Source organism: Nesoenas mayeri, assembly GCF_963082525.1.
Source record: "Nesoenas mayeri genome assembly, chromosome: 27".
Taxonomy (NCBI): domain Eukaryota; kingdom Metazoa; phylum Chordata; class Aves; order Columbiformes; family Columbidae; genus Nesoenas; species Nesoenas mayeri.
In genome coordinates this window covers 2,064,908-2,090,630 of record NC_137555.1, presented here as the reverse complement: position 1 = coordinate 2,090,630, position 25,723 = coordinate 2,064,908, and the positions used below count along the sequence as shown (strand labels likewise).

The following is a 25,723-nucleotide window of genomic DNA, read 5'->3' as shown; positions in this document are numbered from 1 at the left end:
GGTAAGGTCTAGAATGAAAGCAAAATGTATCTTAAATCAGCAATTTTCAAAGCATGTAACTGTCAGAGTTACTCCAAGTCTTTGCTTTGCAATCAAGAGAACTCAATGTGTGTTACCTCTATGAAAGTTTTATAGAATATTTTAAGATTTGCTCACATATCTTATCAATTGGGAAAAAAACAACCCAGCAGCCTGGTGAGCTCCCGCAAGGGCCATCGTACCTCTTGGAGATTTCCATCTTCGTCATGTACAGACATGGTGACTTCTACATTCTTGGGGGTCTTCTTCTTCCCTTTGTCAAACTCCCCTTGTACCAGCGTGACATAAATGTCATTTCGAACATCACCTAAAATTCACAGCGCTTCATGAAGCGTTTTTCTCATACACACACTGGTACAGGTTAAAATTTACATCCTCAGGTACCACGTTATCCTTATCTTCCTCTTAGCCTTTACTGACACCAGCTAATTAACGACACTAACATCACACCATTTCATCTTCATCTCAAACTACACAAATTCTTCTAAAATGTAGCATTACCCTTTTTATAAACCTCATTCTTTTCATAATGTTTTTTTAATGTACAGAGCCCTAGAGGGCTAAATCCATTTTGAATGGATTAAATAGAGCAGGGTCAAACCTATATGCAACAAATATATCCCTGACTAAACAGACATTCTTCTTCCAAAAAGTACACAGACTACTGCTTTTCAATACAAGAAAGGAAGCTTATTTTCACTTCTTTGACACAAAAAATAAAAGACTGGCTGGACATTTCACGAAAAATCAAACCAAATTTTCAGCTGGCTTTAAAATAAGTCTGTCCATAGGGCCCTACCAGGAAGGATTATCTCAGGGAATCCCATTTTGCGAGCCACAGCAGTTGATCTGTCTACGAGGTGGGAAAAATCCTTCTGAACCTGTGCTAGATCACCAGGAAGCAGCTTCAGGGAGACCCAAAGACCTGAGAAAAGAAAGATAATATTTATTTAGTGGAAAAAAAAAGGGCACAAGAACATGAAAGTCAAGCCTACGCTTAACAGAAAAGCATTTCTTCCCGTGATCTCCATGCAACAATGCTTTAAATATCCCAAGCTGGTTCTCTGTTGGCTCAGTCCTGTCTCCGTGACGCGGAGTGAGAGCCTACTGAGCAAGCAGATTCTACGAAGTAAAATAGAAATTTTCTGAGATTAATCCACTTGCATATTTGAATAAAGGCCAGACACACAAACAAAAAGAACCCTGAGTAACGCAGTTTAAATCCAAAGCCATTTAGCACACGCAACCAGACACGTTCACTTAAAAATATTTCATACAAACAGGTTTATCTTCTAAAAACATGAATTTACTAGCAAAGAACATACAACTTTACTAGTAAGAACAGCTCTTGGTTTTATCTTTTCTTGTAGCTCCCAAAGTGCCAGGATCACAATCATTACAAAGCCCATATGGTTGGCTCAGGGAAGGTAGCAAACCCCAGCAAGCCTTGAGCTCTGGACTTTCACAAGCCATTTATTTTCCTTTGTAAGCAAGAGGAACCTTTGCTTCCAGCTTCTCGCCCGGCTGCTGTACCTTGCCCTTTGTGATTCACTTCCTTCGCCGCGATGACTTTGTTGAAGACAGAAGTGAGGGGCTCGTTCTCTCCGATCACATGGGACGTTATCAGCGGGGACATGATGAGCTGGCGCTGTCTGATGTACGTTTCCATGGCAATCCTGAGAAGAACAATAGAGACTGGGAAGCAGACAGACTAACATCAAACATACTCTGTGAGAAGAAGGCTGCCAACACCTGGTTTCCAAATATATTTTCTTTAAAGGATTCCATAGGATTTTTTCTTTCCTTCTTCACCTGCACAAACCCAATGGAAATCTATTTAAACTTGTATTCCCATCAGATGAACCAAGCCTTGTCTTCAGGTGTGCCTCAGAGACTACATAGATTAACTAGTGATCAATTAACATAATTAGTGACTACTGTGAGATGACACAAGTGATGAACCTACCCCTAGTCACAAACACAACTGTTGAGCTTTGGATGTTGAACCTGACTTCACTCCTGTACCCTCATCATCAATAGCCATTCAAAGCACAGACAAAACGACGTCTCCACAGACTCTGTCCTTGTAGAGGTGCCCTGATCCGGATCAGAACTCAGCCTCATTAGAGGAAAAATGGAAGAGAACAACAAAAACGTAGCAGACTAACATCCTTCTGCAAAGGAACGGACACCCTTCTTTCCACCCATTCAGGCCCTGAAAGGGTAGGGGAAAAAACAAAACCTAAACCCCATACAATCTCTCCTGAAAATAAGTCGTCATAACATACACCAAATGGATTTCTATATTTGCACTAAATGGACTTCTATATTTGGGACTGCAACAACATGGCTGAGTTTACCCAAACAAGCCTCATTTTACTTACTGTAATGTGCCAAAAGAGCGAGTGATCAGAAAGCAGGCAGAACACACGAGTTTAACCAGCAATACAGAAATGCAAAACACATTGGAGCTTGAATTTCTTTCCCAGAAAGAGGGAGAAATCCCTTTTTTATTGTCCTCTGACTCGCCCTTACAATATACAATTGTATATACAATATACAACACACAGGGCACCGCACACCAGCACAGGGAAGAGCTGCCTTCCGTGTGCTCAGGTCTTCCTGAAAACTTTGCCTCTCAATCCCAATAATTCTGAAGGTCCCATCCCCCAGACCCCACAACATTACTTTGCACTGTGTTCTTTCCTCCCTCACAATACAGGCGCCCAGCAATTTCAGCCGCATTGCCAAAACTCCCTGAGCAATTCAGCCTGTCATGTCAACCAAGGGGAACAAAGGCTTCAGAGAAGCGACGAAAATCTTCTCCTTCAAAGAGCTGACTCCTGCCATAAGCTAATCTATTTGTAGAGCCCTTGGTACACTGCCAGGCTCCTTTACAGATTCGTCCTTCCCCAAAGGACAACCGCTTTAAATAAGCCAGATATGTGATGAACCCTCAAGTCCAGTACTTACTGCTGAAATGGAATAAAATGTTGCTTTTCCTCATCGTCCACCTTCCCATGGATGATATCAGTGATGTCCATCACTGCAACAACACAGGTTCATCACACAGTTTTGCCAAGTTGCTGAAGAATACAGAGAGCTTTCCCCGACCAGAATGCAACCAACAGTTGCTTATTTTGGGCCAATGCCACCCCTGACAGCAGCAGAGAGCAACACTCTCATGTTAACTTTCTAAAAACCCCTTTTTATTGATGCGTAAGTCAGCCTGTTATACTGAATGTTAGTGTACTCTGATAAAAAACAGGTGAGGACTCAGGCATTGCAAGGCAAAGAAATTACACTTAGATTACAAATGCTTTTCAATTGCATTTTGAAATTGTTTTCCACCCCAAATTTCAAGCAAGTCTCTGCACAAGAGATCACAGGAGTTGAAGAAGAACTGGATGTCTCATTCTCCAAGGTTCCTTTAAAAACTTGAGCTTTAGCCCATTAGTCCTGAGGAGCAAATCCCTCTTTGATAAAGATTTGAACAGTCTGCTGCCCTGATGGTAGGGTATTATCTTTTTAGTGGGTGACAAAACAAAAAATGAGCAGTAATAGCATTTCACCTTCACTTACAACTTTCATTAACAGGTCTCAAAGGGGTATTAAGCGCAGCTCAGGATAAGCATCTCCATTTTGAAGCCAGAGATGCTGACACAAGCACCTATTTCCCCATTGCCACCGCACTGTCCCAGCCCCTGGTGTTTTCTCCGCTGATGGGACCCATCGTACCTGCCACCCCAAAAGGCCGCCGGAGCCCACAGGTGTGTTTCTTCCCATCTTTCAGCTCCATGTGTCCCACCCTCACGATCTGACACACCAAGCTGATTTTCGGCCTGATCAAGTCAGAACTGCTTAAATCCTAGAAATTATTTAAAACACAGTTGTATCAATCTGCTTTATGAAGAGGACAGAGAGAATAACACTAGTTTTGTTAGATCGTACACATCTATAAAAGGAAATTATTATGTTTTTAAAAAAGTAAAGTCTTTGAGCCCTAGGAAAAAAACATACCAAAAAAACATTAGCAATTTCCACACAACAATTTCGAACCATCCCATTACTCTTTGATAACACATCCCAGCAACTGTACTGAAAGGAGAGTGAGTGATATTAATTGCCAAAACACTAGATCCTGAGAACAAGCGTAGGGGAAAGGGACCTGGGGGTCCTGGGGACAGCAGGGTGACCATGAGCCAGCACTGGGCCCTTGTGGCCAGGAAGGCCAATGGTACCTGGAGTGGGTTAGAAGGGGGTGGTCAGTAGGTCAGAGAGGTTCTCCTGCCCCTCTGCTCTGCCCTGGGGAGACCACACCTGGAATCTTGTGTCCAGTTGTGGCCCCTCAGTTCCAGCAGGACAGGGAACTGCTGCAGAGAGTCCAGGGGGGTTGTGGAGTCTCCTTCTGTGCAGACATTCCAACCCGCCTGGACACCTTCCTGTGTAACCTCATCTGGGTGTTCCTGCTCCATGGGGAGATTGCACTGGATGAGCTTTCCAGGTCCCTTCCAACCCCTGACATTCTGGGATTCTGTGAACAAGGCAGTTAATTTGTGCCACCTTTACTACTTGTCAAAAATCATTCCATTTGTGTGCAATTCTTCCATTAACATCTTGATGCAAAGAAGAGGAGGATCATCAGCAAAGCAATGAACAACACATAACTGATCTCAAGCCTAGATTTCTGGTACAGTTCAGCTCCAACAGAGAAGCGCCCAACAGGATTTTCAGAAATACAAGGCTTGGCAACACCCACTGATGGTGGTATTGCAGAATAATACATCTTTACTGCTGCTTTGGATTGATGTATTAAAAAAAACACTTTTCAGAAGCATTCCTCTGATCTTAAGTGTTCATGAAAAAACCCAAAGTGCCACATGACTCCTCTCTGCTGGGCGAGGGAAAGAACCCAAAACTGAGGTGTTTGCAGTGTGAGGGAAGAATTTCCAGAATGTAAATACAACAACTTACGGTAAAGACCGCTTGAAGGTTATTTAGTTTCTCAATTTCTTTAGGCATCCCATTACTGCCCCAGCGAACCAGGTAATTTTCACTGTGAATAAAGGAAGAAAAAATATATTCAATTAAACACCTGACATTCCCATTACCTGGGTAAAAGCTCAAAAGTATTTTGATCTTCTAGGAATATTTGAAAAACTCTGTCAGATTCTGAAATGAAATAACCTCCTTTCAAATCACCACTGGGGCAGCAACCAACAGAACTGAAAAGCTTATCTGATGGATCTTCCTTTCTAACCTCTCCTGGCTTCTTTAAAATGACCATCATGGTGGCTAAATCACTTCCACACCTACAAAAAACCCCTACCTGATGAACTTGGAGAGATCAGGATCATAGAGGCTCATTAACAGCTCTGCATCTTCTCCAATATTGCAGACAAAATTCTTGAAGTTTACATACAGGCTGTATGTGTGTGTTGTGTTGAATATCGGCTGCCCTCGGAGGTCCAAATTCTGTTGCAGGGACTGCAAAGGAGAGTAATTCCATGAAAAACAAACAAAATTTACTTCTGCTACCAAAGGACCTCAGTGTCCTTAAGAAACGTACAAATACAGTGGGTCACTAGTTACTTGAAGAGGAAAAAAGGCAGAGCCGAGAGATGTACCTTCTCTTCCTGGATTCTTTCCTCAATCCGTTTGGATGCAGTTTCATGGGACTTGAAGAGAGAGATTGTGCTGGTTTCATCTGGGTCCAAGATGTTCCCATTGTCATCTCGCACAACCAGGTCCAAACCCAGGATCCTGAGGAGTGTGCAAGTCACGAGGATGAGAAGAAGCAACACAATACTTAAGAAACAAAGGTGACTGAAAGAGTCCAAACCACAGATCGAAGTGTGGATTGCACTAGGCAGCCAACGCACACCAACTCCACCCCTTGGAATCATCACATTGCTGGTTTTCCTGTCGCAAAACACTTATCTCTAACCCCTCTTTTTCCCATTAAAGGAAAAAAACATTAGTCAGGTAACTTAATTCTAATACGACATTTTCTTTGTTCTCACTTAAAGATGTTTTTGGTTTTTTTAAAAAAGTATATATAGATATATTTCCATCAGGCTTATGGATTATTGCTAATTATTATTCTTTGCCATAAGCCTTCTTCTTAATTGACTTATTTGACCTAAATCAAGTCTGACAGACAGATAAATGAGTTCTGGAGACAGTCCCTGTTCTGTACAAGCCAGTGAAAGGTGGAGTTTTGGTGGCCTATAGAACTCTATCACTCAGTTGCTGATAAAGCAGATCAGTTCATAACCAGCATGCGAATCCTGGCTCCAGCCAGCAAGGCACAAACGTGCTCCATGGAAATCCGATCGTATGCCAGCATTTCTGCAGAATTCAGACAGGTGAGGTTTGCTGCCAAGTCAGAGATTGCTGGCATATGAAGAACCAACTGCTACCTGCCCACCTGCAGCCTCATCACATCCTGATGGGGACTGGAAGCCACAATTACCCCCTTCCCAAGGAAAAATGTAAATCCTAATTCAGAGTTCTCCTCGCGTGGTTGTTTACACCATCAAGAGCCTTTACCAGGATTTGGGATTCCCCCCGGCCTTCAAGACGTAGTTTGGAGTTCACCTGTTGCCGTAGTCAATCTTAGCGGTGACTTTCTTCTTGAGCTCCGCCAGCTCATCCTTGGGAAGGGTCCCGGACAGTATCTGCGACCGCCACTCGATCAGGCTGTAAGTCAGTTGCTGGACGTGCCGAAACTGTGTTGTTTTGTTGTCCTACAGAAAATAAAGGGACAATTTTAAGCTAGTGATAGCTCGAAAACAATGAGCTCAGGAAGCTTTCTGAAACGTATGCGCTTGAATCTACCATACAATTTGCATTTAACTAAAAATATCGGAGAAACTGGCACCATATGACAGTACAAGATTAGACCCACGGAACACATTCTCCAGTACTTTGCACTGCCAAGGTTAAAGTGTCTGGTCTCTGCAAAGAACACAAATGATATAAAATACTCTTAACTTGCCCCTCAGAACACCAGTCTAAAGGGAGTTATAAATAACCACCTTCCTTTGAATTTGGGCGAACACAAAGGGGCTGATGGAGGCTGGATGAGCCTTTTAGTTCTTATGGGGAAGATTTAGATATACACTTGGGAAACAAAGAAAAAAGTGTGTTAACTTGCATTAAAACAACTGCAAAGAGAAGGCAACTTGTGTTAGATTTCAGGGAAATACTGAGCAGATCTCAATCTGCCAGTCAGCTAAAGCTGAGTTCTTCTACAACCGTTTGCATCGCCTAACTCCTATTAACTACATGAAGTTCATTAACGCTTCCTGAAAACCACAGAAATCAAAGTAGTAATATGAAATGCTGCCAAAGAAAGAAATCCCCTGTATTTCCTTTTTCTCTTCAAGTACGTCCTTCCTCCTTTAGTGTAGTTTTTTTTAATACATACTGCAAGGGAATATAAAATAAACTCAAACTCATTTAAAACCACAACATTTTCCAAGACTGTTTTAAGACTTACATTGGTTAAGCACAGGAACATGAGAGATTTCTGCTCTTAAGAAAAATACATTCTGAGGGTAGGATCCTAAAGTTATTCAGAAAAAAAAAAAGGAGCTGGGAACAAAAGTCTCTTTTCATACAATAATAACATCACATACAGCTTCTCATTAAATTAAGAGGGTGGAACAAATTCTCGTGGTTTCGTGGTGCACAAACAAAACGTACTTGTGGCCTGGTGAAATTTTCAATAGGAAAGCTTGCGCTGGGTAAACGGAATGGTTAAAGCTAATTTAAAACCATTCTCTCATCTTAATTAAAGTCTCAGAGCACATACTATGCAGGCTGAACTCACCACTAAAGGAAGGAAAATCAAGTTTGACTCTGTCTAATGTGCCTTAATAATCACCTTGAAAAGAAAGCAATTGATTGTGAATTGCAGTTGTGTTTCTTTGAGCAAGAATGCACCTCCCTCAGCAGAACCACCAAACCCTGCGGTACTTTGGCTTCTGACTTTTCCGAGGTGACTATCATATGGTCAGGCTACTAAACAGATTCGTGGATGAGATGATGAGATGTCTCTCCCCCACCCTACTAATTAATATATGATTTGGCCTCTGCCAAGTCAAATCCTCCACACATGGCCCTAATTTCCTTTCCACCCTTTGTCTATCTTTGAGCTGTAGGCACTTTGGGGAGAGCATAAATTATTCTATTAAGTACCTAAAATACTTCCAGTGAAACAGGTTTCACACTCACTAAAGGTTCTGTTAAAACAGCACCGTGGTTTCATGCAGAACTTTCTCACACAGCTGAGATATCTTGTTCTCATTCAGGACAGACGGACGACAGGCAAAGCAGGAGCCCTTGTTTTATTATTATTTGATAATAAGGGTGACGGTGACTCAACCCAAGCCCCAAGCAGCTGACCCGATGCTGAATGTGACTCGTGCCAGCCAGCGCTTCATCGGCACCATCTCATCACACAGTTATTCAAGTACAGCGAACACCATGGTGGAGACCAAACCACAGTTCTGTCCGCGATCACACATCCCACTCAGTGGAGAGCAGAACATTTTCAGCCTCTCCGAAGACCAATTTTACAATAATGACAGTTCTTCAATTCTGTATGATGTTCTATTCAAAGCCTTAAAGTGCGCTGCAAAAAGCCCTGTCTCAGCTCATCTGAGGTCATGTAATAAAACACCAATAACTGAAGAAAACTCACCACATATAACTTGTGCCAGATAACTGCCCATTCCCTCAGGGTAGAAGTGAGCTCTTGTCCAAGGGGCAATTCACTCGGAATCACTGTTTCATGTTGCCTAGAGAAAAAAGGAGACAAGAGAAAAAAAGGTGTTACACTCAAGATTAAAACTTGGTAGTAAAACATCCTTTTTTGATAAATATGGAAATGGAAACTTCAGAGGGCTTGATATTCACACAATTCACACACACACAATGCCAGGATTCTTAAGTTATTCAATTGGTTTTCCAACACACGCATGCACATTCATTATTCATTTTTAATGCAAACGTGTTTCCAGTTACTGTCAGTTTTGTTCTTCTCAATGGATCCATTCCAGGAACAGGGAAACCATGTTTGGAAGAATCACCACGTGCAACGGTAACTTGGCCACGCTTACTAAAGACAAAAAATAAATGTACTTTCTCAAGTCTCTTCCTTTGCAACTGCCCTTTTCCTCCCACTGTAACGATCACAGAACCGGCTCTAAGAGTAAAACGAGGAGTCATTTCCGTCAACGTTTTCCAAGCCAGGAAGGAATCCACACTCCTGCTGGAGACTTGGCTGTGATCAGGGCTGTGTTATGGCTCACAGGAGTCCTCGGAGGAGCTAAATGCAGCTTGATCGACCTGCCTCACTCCTAACTTGTCTAGCAGAGCTTTCTTCGTTTTTACGAATAGTATTTCCCTGCACCTACGCGTACAACTGGTTTGGGTACATACAATGCTCTGAAAACAAGAAATGATGCAGCTCTAGAAGTCCAGCACAGGCGGGTGTCTTGCTGCACACACAGACCAGTAGCGCTCATTTCAACCACCACTACTTAAGCTGGTTTCTTCTTGTTTTTAAATGAAACAACACTCCATTGTTTTCGCTACCGAAAGTACATCTCAAGATGCGTCAACCTACCCCCGGTCCTTCACGATTGCCTCTTTTAAATGGATATACGTTTCGGGGAAAATGCCCTAAAAATAAAACACAGAAATAAAATGAATACATCACACCATAGGATATGACAAAAATGCATTCAACAGAAAGCAGGGGAAAGAGATAAGAGCAGGACCAGCAGAACAGCAGCTGTGACTGATATTTACTATTTACCTAGAACAGAAATGTTTTAGGTCCACCAGTTTTGGTATCAGAGGAAAAAAGACCATATGGAGCATCAGGTTGCACGCTTGAGCACTATACTTGATATTAGCACCTCAGAGAAGCCAGTTCCTTGCTTCACACTTGTAATGACGCTCATCTTCCTGCTACAAAATCCTGTAAACTCTTGCAAACTATCAGTCTTACTTGTTTGTCCTTGTGACAAAATATTCTTGGAGTCATTTGTCTGATTCCTGTGGGAATCCAGATTTCCACGCAGTTTTCACGTTGGTTTCACAAACCTCATCGCGTTTGGTTGAGATCCACGCTCACGTAATTTCTGTAGTATTTTCCAAGTCAAATCAACACTCTCATCTTACCACTACACGTAACTAATGTTGGATGCATACAGGTCCGTAAGCACAATAATAAAGCAATAAACCACCGTATGCAGATATGCAACAGTCAGTTTTGCTAGTTCAAATGATTACACGTGTTTACAATAGAGGAGTACCCAGCGAATGGCTCTGAAATATTTAGCTCAAGGGCATTTATTTCTATCACTAAGGAATATGGCACAGTGATCAGGAGACCTGCATGATATGAAGACAAGAAACACAGCAGAAGCGCAGCAGCTCGCAGCACCGGATGGGGCCGGGCCAGGTGTGAAATAAACTAAGAGTTCTTGAGAAGTGAGGTCTTACCTTCTTGGATTTATTTCGGAGCGTGTACCCTCGGTACCAACCTGCCAAAGGGAAACAAAGATGTATTTCTTGTTTTCCACTCCACCTCTTTAAAATTTTCCTTTCTACCAAGTGCATTTTCATCCAAATCATCTTATAGACGGTGCTCGAGTTCCACATTGTAGAGTTCTTTATTTTCTTCTATGACTGAGTCAAGTCTTCCTCCAAAGGAGGGCTCAAAGATTGATTAGATAAGGCAAAAAAATCCCAACCCTGGTACAGATATTGTTTCTCAATATTATCTTGACAAGATTGAGTAAAGCAATAACCATGATCCCCAAGACTCAGCAGCATCTCTCACTTTCAGATGTCCCTCTCCTCTCTCTTCAGCACCAGGGGTTTGACCCGTATTTTGATTTCGAGGTCACCAAAATACAAGTGTATGAAAGGTTGCTCTGGTTTTATGCCCTCAAGCAAGCCTCGCTTAACGAGCAGATGGAAGAGCAGGGGAGCTGTGGGCAACCCACTCCCAATCTCTTCTGCCACCTCCAAACGGTGTCAGACAAAGGGTTTTATTTCCTCTCTGCCCTCACCTTTATCATTTGTCTCCTACAGCACTGGATTTTGACTCTTCTCCTAAGGTTCTATTGCACTGAAACTGAAAACACTGCCCCTTAGCAACCATGAAGGGTATAGATTATGGTCTATAATACGAGTGATGTCCAGAGCTATACAGACAGACATCGCTGATCCAAGACGATTATGTTCAGCTGCCTGGCAGGGGGAGCAGCAGCGGGAAGGCAAAGGGATTTAAGGGAATAATCAGGTAAAGAAGAGAGTAGTGGAGGCTGGTGGGTTTCTTTCTTTCTATTTTTCTTTCCCCCCCCACATTTCCATATTTAGCAAAGGCGGCTCCATGAAGAACCACGGATCTGAGATCCCCTCAAGCATAAATCAGTATTTAGCGTGGTTTTGTTTTGTTATATTAGTGATCTGTGTATGTGTGAGTGGTTTGCTTTTCCCCCCACCCTTAGCACAGTTTTGGCCCCTTTCTCTGACAATGAGAACACGAATCAGCGTGACCACATAACCCCCAATATTCCAGTAGTACGTTAGGAGGAAAGAAGAGATTCCATTCCTTCCACGGGATGAAGACAAGATTATCCATCGATCATGGAGCAATGGATAAGGTACTGGATTAGGGATGAGAAGATTTAGGTTCTATTTTTATCCAAGTTTGGAATTAATTGAATGTTAAGTACAAGTTGTTTAGGGTGTGATAAAAAGCTCGTGGAATTTAATGAGAATATTTTCCCAGTGATTTCAATTCCATTTGACACCGTCTCTCAGCTTCCACAGCTTCCTCATATCTAAAATGGCCTCTTGGCTTTAACCATATTCCTGTAAAATATTTGGCAATTATTGCATAAAAGCACGTTGTATATTATTATGCAAAACTATTTCAGCAAGCACCTCACACAATCTTTTCACAATTCTGCTCCACTTTTCAATAACCACATTCATCGTTTTAAAAGGAACAAAAGCTTTCAGCAGCGGTCAATTGATTACTTGATTTCTTCTTTAAAGGCAAAAAACCTGCCTAAACCTTCAGAGGAGTGATAGATAACTCTCTTGAGTATTTTCTCCAAGCAGAGATGTGCTAAATGCAAAAGGCTTTTCAGTTGAAAAGCGAATTCAGTGCATTTCAGCTACTGCACCATTCTTTAGACAACAAAAAGTTATACAGAGACGCGATCCCAGGCCATGTGCTTAACCACAAGGTCCCTGTTCCTCTTCCACGGTCAGGTCCTGTCTCTCAGTGCCAAACACACATGCTGCGCTGAAATAAAACAAGGGATTGCTTCATTTACCTACAGTGGCCGGAGGAGAGAGAAGAGGCTGAAACGAGGAACAAATTCAACGCAAATATCTTTTCATCAGGAGAAGAAACCGGTCGGAATCCCGGGCTGTGGGCACACATTCCTTCTGCCTGCAATTCGGCCAGTTCCCACAGCTTACATGCAATAATAACATATACTGCAGATTAGAAAGTATTCCCCTAACCAGAAATGTATCCTCCCCAGCTCACTACTCAAGGACAGACTCCCAGAGAGTCAGAAAATCCTGCACTGGAGCAGCTTTCAAACTACTGGACGCAGCAAATTTCCTTCTTTTCTTGGATTTTGCAGCATATGCCCAGTCTTGACAACCTTTGGCAAACAACAGGATAAGCTCTGCTTATCTTCTTATCAAGCGGAAAAAGGAATTTTGTACAAAGACTTCATGCAACCAGACAGACAGACAAAGGAGGAAAAACAACACCTTGCTTTGCTGTTCACAGGAGTGTATTATGACCAAAACACCTAAAGTAACAAGACCGTGGTCTGCAGAGGGTGTATGGGTATTCGTTTTAAAACGAAGTCTAATAAAACCGGTATCCTGCAGATCTTCACGTGTAATGCAAACACCATGCTGTTTCAAAGCCTGCCCGAAGCCCAACTAAGAGATACCAAATGTTAATTAAAATTGGTCTCACCCACAATCCAAGCCTAAGTGCACAGTTGCAACCGGGGCTTATAAAACACTAGGCAAAGCATCTGTTTAGAGCACGGGAACGGAAAGCTTCACCAACAGAACTGCAATGCCAGAGTCTCAGCCCAAATCCGGCCAACTTGCCAAGGACTCCCAGCCTCTTCAATAGGCCCCTATGGGATGCACCAGTGCAAATGAGCGGGGATTTAGCAATTTAAAGGTGCTTTCTCTCATTGTGAAGGCAGTTCAACAGCAGGGCTGCAGCAACTGCACCTTAGGAATTTGCCGGATCTGTGCAAAGCCACATAAGTTTGCACAGCACAGAGACACGTACCACGAGCTGCATCCACACCTTCCAGCTTGCACTTTAATTCACTTCGTCACTCTTTGCTTCTCACACACCTCCCCAGCGTCTCAGCTGTATCAGTGTTATGTCTCCAAGCTCTTCAGCCAGTTGAGGGTCAGATAACTTTGATTGTTAACGTCAAACCCCAGCCTTGCTGCCTCACTCGCGAGGAACAAACTGTGCGCTCCAGTTCTTGCAGACAGAGCGGAGCCAGCCAAAACCCAGCCGCAGAACACAAAGAGCCTTCAAGCGTGTGATACAGAGAGCCCTTCACTTGAATACGGCTGGGGAATCAGCGCCTGCTGCCTCCAACCAGGAGGAAAAGGAGGCACGTTCGAGGCGACTGATGGAGCAAACCGAGGTGCAACAGCCAAGAGAACCCTCTGGTAACTCACAGAAGATGCTCTGCTGTAACCTCATCTGGGTGTTCCTGCTCCATGGGGGGATTGCACTGGATGAGCTTTCCAGGTCCCTTCCAACCCTTGACATTTTGGGATCCTGTGATCACACGACTGTACCTGCGCTTGGCCGGGCACGGGAAGAGCCAAAGTCAACAGGTGTGGTGTGAACACAGGAATGAACAGCCACGAGTGTTTCTTTCTCCTGCAGCATTAGTGCAATCTTACCTTGGCAAACCCCTGCCAGGAACAGCGTTGATACCATCGCCGCTTCTCTATTTTTCATACCTTTTTAAAAGTCAAGTGCATCGAGCAAACACTACACAGCAAGCTTTGCACTTTCGTGCATATCAGAAGTTGAAAGTCTAGATCTGAAATGCACGTTACTTAAAAAAAACCTCTTGATTTGTTATATTTACTTTCAAAAATGACCGCAAAGTCATGGCAACCTACCTTCATACATCTCCAAAATGTGAACGGTGTCGCCAACTTGCAAGGAGAGCTCCACATCTCGGGCAGCATCGTAATTGTAGATGGCTAAAAAGGGAGAAGAGAGAGATGAAAAACACAACCATGAAAGCTGGAAGATAATCTGGCATCGTAGCACCTGTCAAAAGCAGAATATTATTTTGAAAAAGCACTATAAAGTTATAAAGCTAACCTGTGTATACAATACATTGGAAAAGTATGTAGCATATGTATTTCCAGATACTATCATCAGTTCCTGCAAGGAAAAAACATCATTCTTAACAGAGTTTGTCATTTACATTTAAGCGTGTGGATTTGTGACACTATATTAAGAATCTGCATCTTCCCACTTTACTGACAACCTGCCCAGCAAAGGTCACTGCTACCCAGGCAGAGGTCATGGATCAATTAGGGAATTGTCATTTTTTATTAGTGTTTCAGAGGACTGACTGCAATGTAGCACTCACAGGCACCGCCAAAACAACATCCACTGGATGTCGTAAGAAAAAATGCCACTATTCTGTATTAAACACCTCAGACTATTTGCCACCAAAGGCTCTTTCCAGACAAGAACCAACCTTAGCACGAAACCTTCAGATTCTCTGCAGATCTAATCCCCACCAAAGACAAAGCTAATCTGAATGCTGATCGGATTCCCAGTGGGAATAGGATTAAGTCCAGAAGCCCACGCTGCTAAACTGCCTTCAGAAAGTGTAATTTGAATTTGCTTTCAAACAAACACAAGTAAAAAAACCATAAAGCAATCGGGGAAAATGCTTCGCTATGGTGCAATGAATTGATCGGCCAAATCAGAACAGACCACTCCCTCTAGCAAAATGAGGTGATCTTATTTATGTATTTGAAACACTGGTTTAAGTACAAATCACATCTTAAACGCAGCAACGCAATATTCTCACACGTGTAAGTGTTGTATTTAAGTCTCCAAATCTGTTCCCCAAGGAAACGTATTAGGGAAGCAACCACGATGTTTATTTATGTAACGAGGGCAAATAAATCCCGCAAACATTTGCAGGGGGCTTTGGGAAAATTCTTCAGAGGGTTTGTGTTTGCACAAGTCGCTCTGAAAAATCAACAAATAAATAAAAAACGGAGCTCCTGTGTCAGGAAATTCGCATCGAATGCCCATCATTCCCATCAGGATGAGGTCTATTGCCTCCTGGCGAGGGTCCAGCATAAACAAATGACTGTGGCTTACCGCACCGGAAATTATCTCACATATTCTAGTTTTCTTTAAAATATTGTCACTATAAATAATCCAGCAGCAGTAGGCAAGCGATGTGAACTCGCTGCAGTATGCGAAACAGACGCTGGTCACCAACAGATACTTATTTTACAGCATTTGTTCACGGTGGCACCATTCACGGCACCCACGTCAGGGCTGCACGGCCAGAATGTCTTCAATCTATTCCAGTGGTTTCCAGAGGGCTACAGGAATGCGACTGGACTTTTGCTCCTCCGGCACTGGTTGCTTCAACATCCAGTTTCCTCTCTCTCCTCTGAGTGGTGATCTGGATATTCAGTTTAGACATCTTAAAGGCCCCAGAATAGGCCCAAAAGTAAAACTCCCATCAATATTTTTGCAGAAGAATTTGGATAATGTTGATGACCAACAACAAACGTGAAGGTACACAGGAGTAAATCGGAGTAACCCGTTAAGAACTACCTTGTATCGACAGATGATGAGATCATAAACCAACGCAAAAACTGGTTAATATTGTGTGTAATTCAGTTAAAAATAAATCTTTCTGCTAGATATAGAAAATAACTCTGCAAGGGTTTGCAGAGGTCGGCATAGAAGTGCAGTGCCTGATGTCTATGGACGTTAATAATGTGACAGCACTGTCAAGATTTAAAGCAGAGAGTCTCAGCCCATGTCTATCTTGGCTGATGATATCCTGCTCACTGGAGTTTCCCCCTGTGGTTACAGTTGGACCAACTGCCTCATTTTCTGCCTTAAAACACTGCTTGGGATTCCCGTTTAGTTTTGATTCCCTGTTTAGAAACAGCGCGTGTGCTTATCCGTATAGGGATTCCTATGTACAAGTCCTAGATGCCTTGGGTTCCTTCGGGACAAACGGACATTATATGAATACCAGGCTGGATTTTTCCATAAATTGCTGCTTTAGCTCCAGACAAAAGCAGCCGGAGCGACAGTGGGTGTCTAACAAAAAGGTGGGTGGGCACCACACAAGCTTTTCTTTTGAGAACACAGTTAATTCCAAACCAAGGAGCGCGACAGCCACAAGAAGAGGGAGAACCGAACACTGCAGTTCCCTCAAAGATCACAACGGCCACAAGAGAGAACTAAACGTCGCAGTTCCCTTCCCTGCTTTACCAGAAGGGTTTCAGATCCCAATGTGCAGCACTCACGAGCCAAAGGAACAGGATTCTGCCACTCTGCATCCCCCAAGATTTCAGTACCTTGCTTTGCTAGACTGAATTAAACAAGAACGCAGGGTCACTGTATATAAAATCTGGTTCTGCGCAAGGTTATAAAAGACAAATTGCTGGCATATTTTCCCTGGGAGCTTTACTGTTTGGAACTGATGCTTCCTGCCGCTTGAAGTCAGTCCTGTCCCAAACAGCCTATCTGCAGCTATTTGAACTGCTGAGCCTATTCGCATTGTGTGTATTTAATCTGACCTCGATCAGACTTGAAAGAGAACGGGAGCTTCGCATAACAAACACGGTCACGGGATGATAAAATAGAAATCCTTCACATAAAACCCTCACAGAGCAGCAAGAAAGGAAGAAGGAAAAAAAAATGCAAAGACTTTTGTCCCCAAATTTGCAGGAATATCTGAAGTTGTCTTTTTGCTTCAAGTTAAACTTCAGCTGAGATTTTGTCCTTTGAAATACACTTTAGAATGGTGATCTTGTTCCTCTTCTCATCTGAATGAAAAGCAGCACCGAGTTTGGCAAATTTAATCTAAATAAAGAGGATGGAGTGGAAAACATGATCCATAAGAAGGAGATACTGGGCTTGTTTTAATGACCATATTATTTGAGCCCCCCATATTATTTGAGTCCCCCAATTTGACTAGTGAAAAGTTTATGAAATGTTTTTAAAACAGTCTATGGAATTCATTACGGGGGAAGGTCAGAGGAGTCAACACCAGGGCTGGTTTCAAAAGGGCAACAGATAACTCCGTGACCGGTGACAGCAGCCAGAGCAATGGAGGCGCAGATAAGGAGAACCAATTTTCATGCTCCAGGGCAGAAGGTGATTCCTCAAAACGGATCGGGCCGGAACTCCACAGGCATTGCACAATGGGGATACACGCTATGTCCTGAAGCATCACGCAAGTCACCAGCAGAGACAAGGACGGCAGGAATGGCAAAGGAACCTGCCTTAGTCTGGGCTTTCCAAGGCCCTGACTAACAGCTGACAGAGAGCTGGGGCTTCCTGACAAGGCAGAGTTTGGTGTGGGCTGGCACACGGTACGATTGCGATGGGAAGAGCTTAGTTATGTCACTCCCTCCAGTTGTACGAAGACAGATGATTAATCAAAGCGCACATTCCTGATCTGTGAGACACCCAGCAGCGGCACTTAAAGCAGCGCGAAGCCTCAACGTCGAGCATGAAAATGAGAAGTACAACTATATTAAAACAAAACAAAACACGTTTTGAAAACCCACAAAGCTTCACTTCGTCCAGGAGCCGTGGGAGAAGCTTTAATTTGCAAGAGGTTTGTCGGCAACTCGAGCCTCACCGAGCTCTTAGTGAAACCAGGGGGTGTTTGGGCGTGTTTCCATATCAGGCTTTTCTCTCCTGTGCGTACCAACAGCATTCATTTGGAAGGGAGGTGATGGTGCGGGCAGCTCTGATGCCACAAGCACATCTGGCTGCTCTTTAAAGACGCTTTGCACATCTGGACAAGTGATGTCCGGCACTAACGCAGTGTCTGCCACCACCGCCACACAGCAGACGGGCAGCAGTTGTTCCTTTTGCACGTAAAGAAACCAAGGACAGAAAACCTGCGTGTCGCACTGTTCATCTGCAGCACAGTGAAAGATGAAAAGCAAATATCAATTCCTAGAGCCATTCTAATCACACCATAGCTCACTTTCAAGACTGATCTAAAAGGGAAGCTCAGCTAAAATGTCCAAAACTCAAGGGAACGCGGCAGAAGCTGTCACACGCTATTTTGTGTGTAATTCACGGCAGAACGATACGGAAAACTTTCCTCAACAACTTATTTAAACGCATGTGATATGTGGATTATTGGCCTGGAAAACACGGGCGCTGCAAGATCCCTTATCTCCAACTCGCTGGAAATAACCAGCCCTCCGCCCATTCTGAGGACACGATAACTGCTCCCAAATGCCATGTCCCACTCCTGCGAACCCTGCGCTGGCCACTGTCTGATGGGAGAGGGCTGTGCTTGCTGCCTCGGAACAAAGAATCACATTCAGCGCTGCTGAAACAACCAGACTTGAGCTCATTACATCTTTCAAGAGTCACAAACTATTGTACGAAAACAGAAGTATGTGCTTTTATGCTGCAACAGCCCTGTGTTAAGAAATGGCATTTATGTCGGACAACCCCATTTGGAGAAGCCTGGTATGCTATCTGTTGCCAAGATATAACCAAAAATACAGTGGCTTTATTTAAAAAACAAGGAACTGCCCAAGGAATTAATTCTTAATAGGAACAAAGGCTTTTTGATGTTTGAGCAAAAACGTTCTTGTAACTTCCCAGGAATTTGTGTCTGAAAAATTGAGAATAGCATAATTAAGATTTATATGTCAGACTAGTTCAAAAAAAAAAGTAAGTCATGGTTCAACAGTGTGAAACACGTCCATTAACTCATAGTTATGAAGAATATCACTGCTCCTGAATTGGTGGATGCTGACATTCAGTCTCAATTCTACAAAGTTCCAAATGACTGCTTATTATTTTGAATGCAAATAATCCAGAATAACAGGATTGCATGGATGGAAATGCTTTAATTACCAGCCATCGTTAGACTTCAGAGCCAAATATCTAATGAGCTAGAGGTGGACCTTGAACATCTTGAGTACTTATTGTTTCAGGCTGACCACACAAATACACTTGGAAGGACTTTTACTTACCCTGATGTCCTGCACAAGCACTCTTAATCAAACTAATTTCCTAATTTGAGGCTGGGGAAGGTATCTTTCAGTCTTGCCATCAAATTTAGATATTCCCGTCTCCCCGTTGTAGACTGGATCAGATTTTAGGATCGATGGTTTAATCTCTTAAAGCCTGAACTGCTTTAGAAATAAACCAACTTCCCGACCTCAGCCCATGGGAATATGGAGCCAGGCAGATCACCTCATGGTCTCTTATGGCTTTAAACCCTACAGACTAAAACCACAGTCAGTTCCCCAACAATGCTCCGGAGCAAGTGGCAGAGCCAGTGACAAATTAGCCCGTGTATTTTAATTAGAGCTCCTCAGTAGATTCAGATCAGGCAAACTGAGATGATTCAGAACTGCCGAAGCATGAGACAGACTGATTATAAAGGAAAAAGAAATAATCTCCATCTTTTCACCTCTGCAGAATTCCCATTAGTCATTTCCCCCTCAAATATTTATTGCTAAGTGTTTATACCACAAAATAAGGGAGATTCTGTTCTCCGAGTGCATCTATACAGGGCAGAGATACACATCCCAAAGATACACTGATTTGGACACCAGTAATAATATCACCACGGCGTCAGGTGTTTCATCTCTTCCTAACTGTGCTCGGGGTAGAAACTGCCCAAGTGCAGCTGCTTCTGTGATCTGAACCACACAGAAACACTCTGTTATATCTTACAGACTGGTAACACATACATAAATTGTTAGCTGTTTCATTTTCTTCACTAGGCTCTCTACTCTCTTTTATTATTTTCACTGGAAAGGGCCCTTAGGGATTTTAAGCTCAGATAAATAATTAATCTACATTAGCTGTCTCAGTTTATGTCTGGAGTAAGAGGGAGCCAATGGAGGAATAAATCAGGACTAGCAGCGTAAGAGCCAACCTGCTCCTGAATATACTACACCCAGCTTAATTCAGCATCGAAACAGAAAAAGGGAAGATAAAATAACAAAAAGCGTTAGCTGCAGTGTAAAATGCATTTAAGGCTTCCATCTGCTTCAGATCTGGCTGGTTCAAACCAAACAACGTGTAATAGCAAGTCAACGTTCAAGTGGGATGAACAGATGCGGGAGAACCCAGCTCGGAACTCACGGGCCAAAAGCAGCTTCCAAGCACAAAAAGATGACTTGCTGTAATGGTTCCTGGAAGATCTTGTGCTTTCATCGAGCAAACCTTCCTTCAGTTGACAGAGAAGACAAGAAGCCAGTGGCAGCACACTGGAACTCGTTTTCTGATTAATTCTGAGCAGTACAGAGCTGGCTCCTGCAGCAAAGGTGCAGCAGTAGCCACCAATATTGTTGTTACTACTGCACTACAGAGAAACCTCAGATCCTGGTGCTATCAAAGCTGCATTGTTTACTAGTTCTAATTTCACAAAACACACCTACCTAGTCTGTTTAATTGCTTCATTTAGCAAGATACACATTCAAGTGCTTTCACCGTGACACAGTGACCTTCTCAACATGCAGGACACGAGATGAGGCTGCTCCTTTTCATCTACTGGTGAGGCTGCGAGAGCCAGATACCATAATGACGGGCGCCTTATAGATCTTATTAGGTTAGAGGGTGCTTGATATTATTGTAATGTGCATATCTTCCAAGCCCTGCAGGTTTATTTTGCCTCTTTGAAATCTGAGCAGTAACATCTAGCCTGAATGGTTAGTATTCTCCTGAAAACATATTAACACATCATCTTGTCCTTTAGAGCAATCATTCTAACCTCATAACACTGTTTCAAACTATCATAGGAACACAGAAATCAACAGTTTTGACACTGGCTTTAGCTGAACCAGAGTCTGGTTTGTATTCAGGTTGGCCTATTGATATCAAGGGAATTCAATAAAAAGTATTATGCGTTTACATTGTGCATTTTGGGACCTACATACCTACATTTTAACAACTGCATACACCTACTCGAGGTCTGAAATCCAGTTTTCACACAAGTAACCTCTGATTCCAAACGCTTCCACCTTATGGCTTGTGAAGAAACAGATACTTATTTACAGTACGCATACAATTGCAACTGAATTATACTAAGACTGTAACCACCTTTTATTCCTCCAAGCCTGCAAACCTGCAACTTGTTTTTGGATACATTAAGTACAAGAGTGACTTCTGCAATGAAATTTTCAAGCAGATTTGTAAAAGCAAAAAGGCAACCAAAACCATCACTTGATAAATTGGACTACTCAGCTAATTCCCAACTTGAAAGTGTGTGGCACTTTCAAAAGAATTAAGTGAATTTGCCACTGGCTTTGAATTACTGTCCTAGTTCTTACTGGGCAAAACATCAAAGGACGTGAAAAGAAAACTTGGAAATACTACTGTACGGAGCTGTGTTACTAACTAATGAGTTTTGCTGTATGCATTACTTCCAGAGGGAGTGAGGGTGGAGATGAGAGGAGCTCGAACGAGTCAAACACTTGAGCACGGAGTCCAAGATGCCTACGGGCCAGTCTTCACCACAGAGTTCACTCCAGTTAAACCTTCAGTGCCGTCTCTTGGCACCACCACACCTACACGGATCCACGCTCATAGACCCACAGAGAATCTGAAGCTGAGGGACCCCATTGCATCAGCTGCAAAGGAATTACAGCCATGAGTTTTCATACAAGTGTCCTCAGGTCTCCAACCCCTTCCCCGCTCCATCCGTGTGCAGCAGGAGACAGACAAGCCCTCTCCATTCTCATCCATCTAGCTGCTGCATTTTGAGAAACTTTGGATATGCTGCCAAAAAACCCTTTACCACCTCTGTAGAAACCAGCGCTTGAGCTGGCATGGGAGGGCTCACACAAGGAGAATTCCTAATATTCATAACCATAGAGATTTCAACCGGCCTCTGCACCTTCAGTCCTTCTTCAACACGGGCTTCGGAGCAGACTCCTCTCCCATAATGGATGCTTGTGGTTTCATTGATTCGTGTTTGCAAAATGGCACAAGCCCCGGTCAGGAACAGCCACTTTCACATTTCCAGAGACCTTTCATTCCAAAGCGTTTTTATCTTGCCTCCTATCTCAGGTAACAAGCAAACAGGGGAACAGTGTTGAAACGAAGAACCGGAGATCTTGGCTGGGAACTCAGGCTCTTACTCAGGATGGAAAAATACAAAAGCCAAACAGGAATATCGATCTCTTGTTGTCAAGATAAAGAACAAGCTAATCCCAAATTTGCAGTTTTAATTAAACTGCACAAGATGCAAAGAGATAAAGAATTTGGAAGCAGGTACCACGTGCTGCAGCCTTCCCTTCATGTTCTAGAGCTCACATTGAGCTCCATCTCTGCATCCTGAAGTCCCCACATTGTCATTGCAATGAGAATGGAAGTGCTACAAGAATCAGGTCTCTAATATTTAAGCGAGTTGCTCTTGCATTTAAAAAAATAGAGGAAAAAAAGCGCACTCTTTCAGAATTAATTGGCCACTATTTGCCCGTGACATTCTGAAACAGTATTAGAACTTCAGAGCTGAAGTTATGAACTGTTTAATTATTACGGAGGATCAAAGTACCAAGTTTTCCCAAGAGCAGAAAACTATTATTATCTCCGTTGTATCTCAAAGAACTTTTTGCCCGGATTCAGCACTTTCCACAATGAAGTTCACTTTTACTGGGGCAACTCCTCCAAAAATCTGACAGTATCAGACATGGTCAAAGCTTCAAGAGGCTGCCAGGACAATTTATGCTTTACCCCACGCTCCCCTCTGTCCCTGGGACACCCCCCCAGGAGCTACAATGCGTCCCCAAAAGACACTTTTATCACTTAACCAACCAGTCCAACTCGCACTCAGTAACATCTGCCAATTTTGAAGGCAATCGTGACCTGGCCACCTAGAAAGCTGGTTAGTTATTCGTATTTATGCTCCACTTTTATTAGGATGTGCTTCCTGGCAAATGCACCAAAATTCACTGCAGTATTTTAGGCGCTAAATCATAAGTTAAATGCATTAGACCTCAAAACATAGGTTCATTCTAGTAGCACGGGGATAAACGCATTCATGACTTTGGACTAAGGTGGCCTGAAGCTTGGCCATGGTTGTGTCTTCAATACGCTAGCATAAATAGGATGTTTTTCCCCTAGAAGCACCAATTGAAAGAAATGTCCTACCAGTCAAGTTAAGCGCAAGTGGATTATTCCACATTTACTGCTTCTTGATCAATATCCTATTAAGTTTTTCCAGTTTGTGAACTTTCATTATTTTGTTTTTAATTTCCGTCGCTCCCACCTGCATCGGTGCCAGCAAATACGATCTCACGCTGAAAGAACCACAAGAACGTGCAAGAGACCGGTGTGAATCCACAACTGGTGGAACCTGGTGCTTCCAGCCTCGACACCTCTGAGCAATTAGACACAGAGCTAATGAGCAGGAGCCAGCTCAGCCAAACCTCCACAAGCAGTTCTGGATCCCTCAGGAGAGGATTTGGAGCCTCCAGATACGAACCTGATTGTTAGTAAGATCAATCCTGTGATAGTCCATAAACATCAGGACTGCTGGGGATGCTTCAAGGTGGATACCCAAGAGCCAAAGTCACAAGGCACTTCTAGAACTATTGCTTTTCAAAGTAAGAGCAAGAAAAAGGATGGTTACAAGTCCTGTTTATGTCAGCAATGCCTTTGAAGTCCATAGGATTAGTTTCAGAGGGAATTACTTAAGGGGTCGAGTGGTAATCACCAAAAGTAAGAGAAGACAGACTTGGGCTAATATGGATTAACAAAAAATAGAAAGGACTATGGAAGTGAGAACTAGCACAGCTGGCTTTCACATCAAACAAACTGCAGACACAGCAATAAAAACTGAGGAACTAAATCAGAAAGAAAGTGTGGCATACCACTCTGAAGATTCCGAACTTTTGGCTGTCAACAATGCCAAGGTTTTTGTTTTGCCCTGTTCCAAGTTTCGTTAGTATTGCCACCAACACAACAATTTTTAGACGCATTATAACAAAGCAAACAGAGAGGAAACATGAGTTATTTATAGAGTGTTTGTATTGATAGAGAGGAAGATCATCACTTCTGCAATGGGAATGGGCTCTTCCATCCTCCTTTGTCAAGCCCTTGTCAAGAACCTGCTGCACAACAGTTGCCTCCAGTTCCAGTTAGAAGGGAAGTCCAGGGCAAGGAATAAGTTTAAAACAAATGTGAATTTACCTCTAATTTTACATGATGTGCAACTATCAGTACTGTGAAACTCCTTTGATCACAGACTATTTTGGGACAACTTTGCACAAGACGTACCAGTTTTGAACACGAAGCCAAGACCTGATAGCCCAGGATATCACAAATGAAACCATTAGCCAGAAAATCTGATTCTGCAGCACTCTCAGTTCCTCTCTGCATTTCTGCTCACATAAATCACAAATGGAGCTGGCAGGCACTGGTTTACATTTGAAAAATTACTGCCATTCCTAAGACATGACGCAGCTGATTGTAACTCAACCACCACATGGTATTTCAACAAAGTAAATACTTCTTCACGGCAAGGAAAGTCCTTCGCTTGGGTGCCTCCAGCAGGGAAAAATGTAATGGGTTTTAAAGGCCACCAGTTAGGGGTAATTACCTGTCCGTTTACAAATATATATATATATATATTAAAATAAAGAAAAAAGAACCAACCAACAAACAAACGAGGTAATATGGTTAAGGTCAAATCAAGCCATCCCCTTTCGAAGAGCCACCCGTGTATCTGCAGACTCGAAATGCAAATGGGAAATCCTGCAATGGGATGTGAAGATGCAGAGAGAGCTTGGGAATTAAAGCTGCCCAAAAGCCTTTCCCTCCCAGCTCCTCGCCTTCAAAAACACACCAGATCAAACCGCTTTCCGCAGAGCAACCAAACTGCTTTCATTAGCTCCCCTTCAATCCAGTATTTTAAGGCATTTTCTAAATAAAACAGGACTCTGGTTTTACTCAGAGACAAAGGTTACAAACGATGTACTGAAATACCTCACTGACCAGCGGAGTTTTTGTGGGCTCACAATAGTATTTTAAGTTCTACATTTAACAATCTGGAGAGATCACAGGCAACAAATGCTGCTTGAGCTTTCACGTGCTCCTTCTAAGCCGACGATCACAATTTGTGGCTTTCAGTATTTTGGTGAACGGCCCATGGTGAACCTCACATCGCAGAGCTCTTCCCATAAAACTTCGGTTAATAATTTCTTTGCGGACTGGCTGAACAACAGGTACGTCCACAGCTCAAACTACATAATCATCAACAAACACTTCACATCCTGTTAGTTCAAGAAGGTGACATATAAAGCGTGTGTGCACCTGAAGCATCATTACAGTCACCTGGAAACCGTTCTGGCTGAAAACTCA

General features: G+C 42.9%; 1 protein-coding gene across 1 annotated transcript in view; it reads right to left on the bottom strand.

Moving 5' to 3' along the window:
- The window catches only part of DOCK5 (dedicator of cytokinesis 5), a gene marked incomplete at both ends in the record, with an annotated part of 64,080 nt that overhangs the window by 34,941 nt on the left and 3,416 nt on the right, over positions 1-25,723 (bottom strand). The window contains 13 exons of the mRNA XM_080360182.1: positions 222-346; positions 839-964; positions 1,573-1,715; positions 3,013-3,085; positions 3,778-3,907; positions 5,014-5,095; positions 5,369-5,526; positions 5,667-5,802; positions 6,640-6,788; positions 8,750-8,846; positions 9,677-9,732; positions 10,561-10,601; positions 14,269-14,352. Coding sequence (XP_080216308.1) covers positions 222-346; positions 839-964; positions 1,573-1,715; positions 3,013-3,085; positions 3,778-3,907; positions 5,014-5,095; positions 5,369-5,526; positions 5,667-5,802; positions 6,640-6,788; positions 8,750-8,846; positions 9,677-9,732; positions 10,561-10,601; positions 14,269-14,352 — 1,400 coding nt within the window. The remainder of the gene's footprint in view (positions 1-221; positions 347-838; positions 965-1,572; positions 1,716-3,012; positions 3,086-3,777; positions 3,908-5,013; positions 5,096-5,368; positions 5,527-5,666; positions 5,803-6,639; positions 6,789-8,749; positions 8,847-9,676; positions 9,733-10,560; positions 10,602-14,268; positions 14,353-25,723) is intronic.